General features: G+C 39.9%; 1 protein-coding gene across 1 annotated transcript; it reads left to right on the plus strand.

The window, feature by feature from the left end:
* Window positions 1-9,517: 9,517 nt before the first annotated feature.
* On the plus strand, window positions 9,518-10,462 carry LOC125150643 (olfactory receptor 1L8-like). Its single transcript, XM_047830790.1, has one exon. The coding sequence runs from the start codon at window positions 9,518-9,520 to the stop codon at window positions 10,460-10,462; it is 945 nt and encodes a 314-aa protein (XP_047686746.1).
* The last annotated feature ends 247 nt before the right edge of the window (window positions 10,463-10,709 follow it).

Below are 10,709 nucleotides of genomic sequence, written 5' to 3' on the forward strand. Positions count from 1 at the left end.
TTGAGCCCCACTTCGGGAATTGCAATGAAAGATAAAAATCATAAGATCCTCTCAATAGTCACAAAAATATCATTTGACAAAATGCAAACCCCTTCATGACAAAAACTCAATAAATTGTATATAAAATAAATATACATCAACATAATAAAGGCCATATATGACAAGCCTACAGCTAACATCATATTCAGTGGTCAAAGGTTGAAATCTTTTCCACCAGAAACAGCAACGCTACAGGAAACACAATGACACTAAATTCATGTCTTTCAATAATCACTCTAAATGTAAGTGGACTAAATGCTCCAATCAAAATGCATGGGGTTTCAGAATGGATTTAAAAAAAAAAAATCTATATACTGCCTACAAGAGACTCATTTTAGACCTAAAGACACCTGCAGATTGAAAGTAAGGAGATGGAGAACCATCTAACATGCTAATGGATGTCAAAAGAAAGCTGGAGTAGCCATACTTATATCAGAAAAACTAGCTTTTAAAACAAAGGTTGTAACAAGAAAGGAGGGCATTATATCATAATTAAGGGGTCTATCCACCAAGAAGATCTAAAAATTGTAAATATTTTGAGTGCCTGTGTGGCTCAGTCTGTTAATTGTCCAAATTTGGCCCAGGTCATGATCTCACAGTTTGTGGGTTCAAGCCCTATATCGGTCTGTGATGATAGGTCAAAGCCTGGAGCCTGCTTCAGATTCTGTGTCTTCCTCTCTCTGCCTCTCCCCCGCTCACACTCTGTCTCTCTTTCAAAAATAAATAAACATTTAAAAAATATTTAAAATTTTTTTAATTGTAAATATTTATGCCCCCAACTTGAAAGAGCCCAAATATATAAATAAATTAATCACAAATATAAAGAAACTCATTGATAATAATGCCATAATAGTAGGGGACTTCAACACCCACTCAGCAATGGACAGATCATCTAAGCAGAAAATCAACAAGGAAACAATGGCTTTGAATGACACTGGACCACATGGACTTAACAGATATAGTGAGAACATTTCATCCTAAAACAGCAGAACACACATTCTTCTCATGGGCACATGGGTCATTCTCCAAAATAGATGACATACGGGCCACAAATCAGCCCTCAACAGGTACAAAAAGATCAATATCAGACCATGCATATTTTCAGACCACAACGCTATGAAACTTGAAATAAACTACAAAGAAAAATTTGGAAAGACCACGAATACTTGGAAATTAAAGAACATCCTATGAAAATAATTAATGGGTTAACCAAGAAATTAAAGGAGAAATTAAACAATACATGGGAGCCAATGAAAATGAAAACACAACAGTCCAAACCCTCTGAAATGCAGCAAACACAGTCATAAGAGGGAAGTATATAGCAATCCAGGCCTTTCTAAAGAAGGAAGAAAGGTCTCAAATACACAACCTAATCTTACACCTAAAGGAGCTGGAAAAAGAGCAACAAATAAAACCTAAAACCAGAAGAAGAAGGGAAATAATGAATATTAGAGCAGAAATCAATGATATCCAAACAAAACAAACAGAACAGATCAATGAAACCAGAAATTTATTCTTTGAAACAATTAACAAAATTGATTGATTTTGTTAGATTGATCAAAGAGAATAAAGAAAGGACCCAAATAAATGAAATCAAGAATGAAAGAGGTGAGATCACACCCGACACTGCAGAAACACAAACAATTATAAGAGAAAATTATGAGCAATTATATTGCAACAAATTGGGCAATCTGGAAGAAATGGACACATTCCTTGAAATATATAAGCTACCAAAATTGAAACAGGAAGAAATAGAAAATGTTAACAGACCCATAACCAGTAAAGAAATTAAATCAATAAATTGATTCAAAAAACCCCCAACAAACATGATTCCATGGCCAGATGACTTTCCAGGGGAATTATACCAAACAGTTAAAGATAAGTTAGTATTTATTCTTTTGGAGCTGTTCCAAAAAATGGAAATGGAAAGACAACTTCCAAACTCATTCTATGAGGCCAGCATTACCTTGATTCCAAAACCAGCTAGAGACCCCACTAACAAGGAGAATTACAGATCAATCCCCCTGATGAACATGGATGCAAAAATTCTCAACTAGATACTAGCAAACCAAATCCAACAATGCATTAAAAGAATTATTCACCACAATCAAGTGGGATTTATTCCTGGGCTTCAGGGGTGGTTCAATATCCACAAATCAATCAATGTAATACATCACATTAATAAAAGGGTAAGACCTATATGATCCTCTCAATAGATGAAGAAAAATATTTGACAAAACGTAGTATCCTTTCTTCATAAAAACCCTCAAGAAAGTAGGGATAGAAGGAATATACCTCAAGATCATAAAGGCCATATACAAAAGACCCACAGCTAATATTGTCCTCAATGGGGAAACACTGAGAGCTTTCCCCTTAAGATCAGGAACATGACAGGGATGTCCACTCTTACCACTGTTGTTCAACATGGTGCTGGAAGTCCTAGCCTCAACAATCAGACAACAAAAAGAAATAAAAGGCATCCAAAATGGAAAGGAAGAAGCCAAACTTTCACTGTTTGCAGACAACATGATACTCTATGGGGAAAAGCCAAAAGACTCCACCAAAAACAGCTAGAACTCAAACATTAATTCACCAAAGTCACAGGATATGAAATCAGTGTACAGAAATCAGTTGCATTTCTATACACCAATAATAAAGAAGCAGAAAAAGAAATCAAGGAATTGATCCCATTTACAATTGTATCAACAACTATAAAATACCTAGGAATAAAACCTAACCAAAGAGGTAAAAGATCTGTACACTGAAAACTATAGAAAGCTCATGAAAGAAATTGAAGAAGACAGAAAGAAATGGAGAAGCATTCAATACTCGTGGATTGGAAGAACAAATATTGTTAAAATGTCAATACTACCCAAGTAATCTACACATACATTGTAATCCTATCAAAACAACAACAGCATTCTTCACAGGGCTTGAACAAATAATTCTACAATTTGTATGGAATCAGAAAAGATCCCAAAGAGCCAAAGTAATGTTGAAAAAGAAAACCAAAGCTGGAGGCATCACATTTCTGGACGTCAAGCTGTATTACAAAGCTGTAATCATCAAGACAGTATGGTACTGACACAAAAACAGCTGAAAGCAAATGGTGTTGGGAAAACTGGACAGCAACATGCAGAAGAATGAAACTGGGCCACTTTCTTACACCATACACAAAAATAAATTCAAAATGGATGAAAGACCTAAATGTGAGACAGGAAACCATCAAAATCCTAGAGGAGACCACAGGCAGTAACCTTGGCCACAGCAACTTCTTACTAGACATGTCTCTGGAGGCAAGAGAAATAAAAACAAAAATGAACTATTGAGACACCATTAAGATAAAAAGCTTCTGCAGAGAGAAGGAAACAACCAGCAAAACTAAAAGGCAACTGACAGAATGGGAGAAGATATTTGCAAACAACATATTAGATAAAATGTTGTATCTAAAATCTATAAAGAACTTACCAAATACAACATCCCCCCCAAAAAATAATAATATAGTGAAGAAATGGGCAGAAGACATGAATAGACACTTGTCCGAAGAAGACATCCCAATGGCCAACAGACACATGTAAAGATGCTCCACATCACTCACCATCAGAGAAATACAAATCAAAACCACAACGAGATACCAAGTTGCACCTGTCAGAATGGCTAAAATTAATAACTGTAGATAAACAGATGTTGGCGAGGATGCAGAGAAAGGGGAACCCTCTTGCACTGTTGGTGGGAATGCAAACTGGTGAAGCCATTCTGGAGAGCAGTATGGAGGCGCCTCAAAAAACTAAAAATAGAACTACCCTACAACCCAGCAATTGCATTACTAGGTATTTACCCATTGGATACAAAAATACAAACTCCAAGAGGTACATGCACCCCAATGTTTATAGCAACATTATCAACAATAGCCAAACTATGGAGAGAGCCCAAATGTCCATTGACTGAAGAATGGATAAAGAAGATGTGGTATATACATATAATGGAATATTACTCAGCCATCAAAAAAATAAATCTTGCCATTTGCAATGACGTGGATGGAGCTAGAATCTATTATGCTAAGTGAAATAAATCAATCATAAATACAAATATATGATTTCAATCATATACATAATTTAAGAATTAAAACAGATGAATATATGGGAGGGGGGAAAGATAAGAAAAGGAAATAAACCACAAGAGACTCTTTTTTAATTTTTTTATGTTTATTTATTTTTGAGAGAGAGAGAGCACAATCAGGGGAGGGGCAGAGAGAAGGAGACACAGAATCCAGCAGGTTCCAGGCCCTACACTGACAGCAGCTATCCCAATGCAGGGTTCAAAGTCATGAACTGTGAGATCATGACCTGAAGCAAAGTGACACACTTTACTGACTGAGCCACCCAGGTGCCCCCACAAGAGACTCTTAATACAGAACAAACTGAAGGTTGGTGGAGGGAGGTGGGTGAGGGAGGGGTGGGCTGGATGAGTGATGGGTATTAAGAAGGTCACTTGTGATGAGCACTGGGTGTTGTATGTAAGTGATGAATCACTGAATTCTACTCCTGAAACTAACATTGCACTGTATGCTAACTAAAATATAAAGAAGAAGGAGGAGAAGGAGGAGGGGGGGAGGAGAAGAAGAAGAAGAAAAGGAACTGAAATGGAGGGAAGGAGGGAGGAAGGGAGGGAAGAAGGAAAGGAGGAAGGAAGGAAAGGGAGGGAGAGAGGGAGGAATGGGGAGGGAGAGGGAGGGAGAGAGGGAGGGAGGGAGGAAGAAGAAAGAATGAGAAAAAGTTGAATGAATGATTAGAAAGGACAGCCACATGACTAGTAAGAGGAGGAGACAGGAGTAAAAATCCAGGACTTTCTATCTCTGTAGTACCTACTCTAATACATAGATTAAAGCTGAAAAATTAACCTTGAGGCTAAGGAAGCAGACACACACATGTATTGCGACAACAGCAAAATGTGTTTCATTTCCTACATCTTGTTATGGATAGTGTTCACCATGATATACAATATTCTGTCTATAAAATTCCAAAGGAAATTTTCTATCTGGTTTCAATGCCAGGATGAGTCATTATCCTCATTTTTCAGATGAAAACTGAGGCTCTATTATGCAGGCTAAGTAATTTGTTAAAAGCAACTAACTTACTGGCAAGGCCAGCAATCTGTTAAAATCTTCTTTCTTCTGGGGCGCCTGGGTGGCTCAGTCAGTTGAGCCTCCGGCTTTGGCTCAGGTCATGATCTTGCAGTTCATGGGTTTGAGCTCCACATCCGGCTCTGTGCTGACAGTTCAGAGCCTGGAGCCTGGTTCAGATTCTGTGTCTCCCTCTCTCTCTGCCCCTCCCCCACTCATTCTCTCTCTCTCTCTCTCTCTCTCTCTCAAATAAATAAACATTAAAAAAAAACTTTTAATCTTCTTTCTTCAACACTAACCCTTAAAAGACTGCTCTGAGCCTAAACTCTGAAAACACATACACTATTTTTCCAAAGTCCCTTAGCTAAATATGACAACAACCATTGCATACCCTGTGCTTTAAACATACATCAACCGACATTAAACTAATCCCACACAGTAAAAAAAATAATCGGATCCACATCCCTGCCAAAACACTGGAACACACATACATAGCACTGATCTACCCCCACTGAATCCCCTGGAAACTGCCACCTCCCTGTTCTAGAATATACCTCGGTCCACACCTGCATCCCCAAACATAAAAATATTCACCCACATAAATATTTGTCCACCCCTGATAACCCCAAGTTGGGGAGACTAAAGCACACCCTTGAGATGTTGCAGTGAGGTTAAGTGGCTCTGGGAGGAGCCCCACATCAAAACAGAAAGCCTCAGGTCTCCCCTGTTCCCTTGAGTCAGCCATGCTAGGTGTGATTTCCAGTCTGCTTGCTCTGCCTAGAGCAATCACAGGACCAGCTCCCTTGAGAGGTCATCACACCACAACTCCTTCAGCCTAACAAGGGCCCCCGAGGCCAGCAGAGCAGAGCTGACTCAGGAGACGCTCGCTGTCTGAGCTTCTGCCATCAAGACGGTCCTTGCCCCTTGAGTCCAGACATCTCTGCCTTCTGAAATGGGGAGCTGGGAAAGCAGCAGCATGCTGGGGGCCAGACTTGAGGGATTGGAGGCCAGTGTGGGGAAAGGTGCTATCCCTTCCAAGTAGCACATCAGCTCCCCCGCCTTTCCTGTCCCTCTCCTTGTTAATCAGCCAGAGTGTCATGGGAGAAACATGAGGGGGCTGTGCTTGGCTGAGAAGCAGACTTGCAGCTGAGTAGCAGATGTGGTGCAGACCAGCTTCTGGAGAAAATGGGAAGGCAGAACAGCATCTGGATCTGGAGGTGAGCTTTGGTAAGCTGGCCACCCTCTTGGCTCCTCCAACCTCTGGCACTTACTCTTTCCTCCCTGAGGATTTCAACTATTGTGTGGATTAAGCAGTCATAGGGTCCAACTAAAACCTCCACCCAGCTTTTGGTTTTCAGTCCATCCAGTTTGACCTCTAGACCATCTACCCTATGTGCTTTGCTAGAAGCAAAACACAGGAAGGAAGGAAGGAAGGAAGGAAGGAAGGAAGGGAAGGAGGGAGGGAAGGAAGGAGAGAGGGAGGGAGAGAAAGAGAAAGGAAGAAAGAAAGAAAGAAAGAAAGAAAGAAAGAAAGAAAGAAAGAGAAAGAAAGAAAGAAAGAAAGAAAGAAAGAAAGAAAGAAAAGGAAAGGAAACTATTGTATTCCCAGTCTGACGCACTTACCCTGTGCTTTGAGAACTGTTCTTCCTGATTCTCAGATTCAAGACCTTCCTTTTTTCTAGTTATCAGAATAGGTGATCCTCTCACTTATGACCTGGATCACCCAACATCATTAATTAAACCAAACTCCACTAATTTCTTAATTCCCCAGGCAGCCTTTTCACAGATGGCTCACTTTTTAATATTGACCTGTGTTTAACAGTCTTGCAGCCATGGTATCTCATTTGCTATTCATAAAACATCTGGAATCAGCTTGTAAGCAGGTGACCAAGGACAAATCAAGCCCCCATCTTTTGTCTTAACTCCAGGACACTGTCCAGCACCAACCACAACTCTCCATGCCAGACATGGCCCAGACATGCATGGCCAATTTTCTCCACCTGATGTTGGCCAATTAATCATAGATGTTCAATATTTCAAATCCACCATCTGTGTAACACAGCAAGATCGGTCACCTCTTTGGCCACTACAAGGATAGATTCTGAACATGGGAAAAGAAAGATTGTTAGTTAAGAGGGAAAGAAAGGGAGGTCATTTAGGAAATGACACAGTGAGGAAAACAGTGCCTGTGCATGATTGTGACGAACAGTATATACACCAAAACATGAGGAGGTGTAGCCTGAGGGTTAAGAGCATGAGCTTCAGAGTGATTCAGCTTGGAGTTCAAATCCTGATTGCTACTCACTTACTTAGTGACCTTGAGCAAACCACTTCACTCTAAGCCTCAGGCTTCTGATAACAACACATACGTTGTGATCCGTCATCGTGGGAATTTGTGAGGTGCTTAGCACAAGCTTGACACGTAGTACATTTTCAATAATATTGGTTATTGTTTTAACTTTAACTACTGGTTCACTCAGACCATTCAATGCCTAAACAAATCATCCTTCCATAAGATCTTACAAAATCATGAGGTTAGTCTGACAACTTGGCAGTGAGGGATATGATACTTCAAGCATGTGAGTTAATTGATTTTGAGGACAACCAGTCATAGCAGATAAAGGAAAGCAACAATGGGATTGATGATGATCAAGAGTTTCTGCTGAGTGTTCACAATATGCTTGTCTCTCTCCTGAGTGTAGATGCATGTCTCACTAAATCTTCATGAGCATGCATGTATTTGTGTCCAATATCATACATGGTGAATCTGAGGTGTAAAGATGTTTATTTATGATAAAGTTGTAAGCACATTTACGACTTACTGTCTTAGCGAGTTTTGGGTATGTAGTGCAGTGCTATTACCTATAATTACCCTGATGTACAGGACATCATTTAGTTGTTAATGTAAATACAACATTTAATTGTTAAATGAATTCATATATTAATATATAATAACATCTTTAATGCATGAAAATTCCAATGCATGGGATTATTCAAAAAGAATGAAAGACTATACTGTTTCCAAGGAAATTATTTTAGGGGTGCCTGGATAGCTCGGTTGGAAGAACATGTGACTCTTGATCTCAGGCTTATGAGTTTGAGGCCCATGTGAGGTGTAGAGATTACTTAAATAAAACTTAAGAAAAAGAAATTATTTTAAAAATTTTGGTGATTTATAAGTATGGTGACTATAGAGATTTTTATGGTAGCAAGGAATATATAAGTAACCAATATCCCAAATTTTTTAAAAATCCCTATGTGATATGTCCATTAAGAAGGTATGGGTAAATATAAGACTCTAAAAAATTGTTTGAAAACACTTTATTTATAAAAGATCTCCCATTGCAGAGATGTTTGTAGTAGCAATAAGTGGAGACCACTTTTTTGTCCATCACAAAGTGATATTGTCCATAACTCGATATGACTGGAGATAAAGCATAGATAGATAGATAGATAGATAGATAGATAGATATCTCAACAGTTAATATAAAAATTAACATATTTCTCATAGATAGTTTTGTATACACATAGGAAAGGCAAATTATAAAGATTCAACAAAAAATTGTTGAATACCCAACGATTCAATAATCCTGTACAAATGGATTCTCATCCTGTACAAATATGATTCAGAATATAGAGTTAAAGAAAGGAAAAACAATTTACAAAAAAGGGGAGACTTACACTGGTGATGATAGCATACCATGAACTAAGGAGGATGAACCCTTCATCCTATGTCCAGAGAAGGAAAAGCCCACTTTGTTGAAACAGGTTCAACATTCCCGTTAGATTTTCCCTGTTGGTTATTTTGGCAAACCCTTATTTTTTTCCAAATCAATACAAATTTGAACTTTACAATGCCACCACTGGGCTTCCTTTGATAGGAAATGAGTGTCCTGTGACCTTCCGTACCAAAAATACCTCCACTCCATTCCCCATTCACCTTCATCCCTTATATACTGCTTTATGTTGTTTGTTGACGATCTGTCTCCCCAACTAAACACGAGCTACACAATGGCAAGAATTTGCCTGTTTTTATCACTACATCCACAACAAGAGAACAGGCTTTGTACAGAATAAGAACTAATGAACTGGAATCAACAAGGTCCATCTCTGATGGTTTCTAAAGGTAAATTCTTCTTCTGTCTCTCCAGCCTTCAGTATAAGGCCCTTGTGATGCCCATGGATTTGGGAAGGGAGAAATACATCAAGGACCATGACACTTACAAGCTGTCTCTACAGAACAACTAATTGCAACAAAACAGAAAAAACAAGACTTGCTGGGTTCTGAGGATTTGGATTCTGGACTTGCAGTATGGTAAATAATAAGCCATCTTGTATATAAGTAGACCCAAATCAATGGAAAGAGTCAACCAAACCAGCAGTGTTTCCGAGTTCATCCTCCTGGGACTCTCCTCCCGGCCTGGGGACCAGAAGCCACTCTTTATCCTCTTCCTCACCATGTACCTGGTCACCATAACAGGGAACCTGCTCATCATCCTCGCCATCCACTCTGATCCCCAGCTCCAGACCCCCATGTATTTCTTCCTGAGTTTCCTGTCCTTCACTGACATTTGCTTTACAACAACCATTGTCCCCAGGATGCTAGTGAGCTTCCTGTCAGAAAAGACCATCTCCTATGCTGGGTGTCTGACACAGATGTATTTTATTTATGCTCTGGGCAACACTGACAGCTGCCTCCTGGCGGTCATGGCCCTTGACCGCTATGTGGCCATCTGTGACCCCTTCCACTATGTCACCACCATGAACCACCACCACTGTGTCCTGCTGGTGGCCTTTTCCTGCTCACTTCCTCACCTCCACTCACTCCTACACACACTGCTACTGAATCGTCTCACCTTCTGTGACAACAATGTTATCCATCACTTCCTCTGTGACCTCAGTCCCCTGATGAAATTCTCCTGCTCCTCCACATTTCTCAATGAAATTGTGATAATGTCAGAAGGCCCTGTTGTTTTGGTGACCCCCTTTGTGTGCATCACTTTCTCTTACATACGAATCCTCATCACAGTTCTCAAGATCCCCTCAGCTGCTGGGAAACGCAAAGCCTTCTCCACCTGTGGCTCTCACCTCACTGTGGTAACCCTCTTTTATGGAAGCATCTTCTATGTCTATTTACAGCCCCTGTCGACCTACACTGCCAGGGACCACATAGCAACACTTGTCTACACAGTTCTTACCTCCATGCTGAACCCTTTTATCTATAGCCTGAGAAACAAAGACCTGAAACAGGGCCTGAGGAAGCTGATGGGCAGGAGGAAATCCCAGGCAGCACCCTCTTGACAAACCCACAAGTGGAATCTGCTTCACTTGAATCTAATATCTGCTAGATCTTGGTGAACAACTGAACTGTTGGAGATGAGCTTTTTTAACCCATGTGAGACAAGGCTGTTGTGGATGCTCACATGCATTGATGACAGCCCACCAATTGTCCCCTTCTCTGCTAAAATCATGATACTCTTCCTCACCATTCCTCCATTTCCCCATGAAGACTCGTCACCTCATCCTCCAAATACTGCTTGAAACTAAT

The sequence above is a fragment of the Prionailurus viverrinus genome, chromosome D4 (genome assembly GCF_022837055.1).
Source record: "Prionailurus viverrinus isolate Anna chromosome D4, UM_Priviv_1.0, whole genome shotgun sequence".
NCBI lineage: Eukaryota > Metazoa > Chordata > Mammalia > Carnivora > Felidae > Prionailurus > Prionailurus viverrinus.

What these genes read in the sequence shown, in the direction of transcription:
- LOC125150643 (XM_047830790.1), top strand. Translation starts at nt 9,518, where the DNA reads ATGGAAAGAGTCAACCAAACCAGCAGTGTTTCCGAGTTCATCCTCCTG.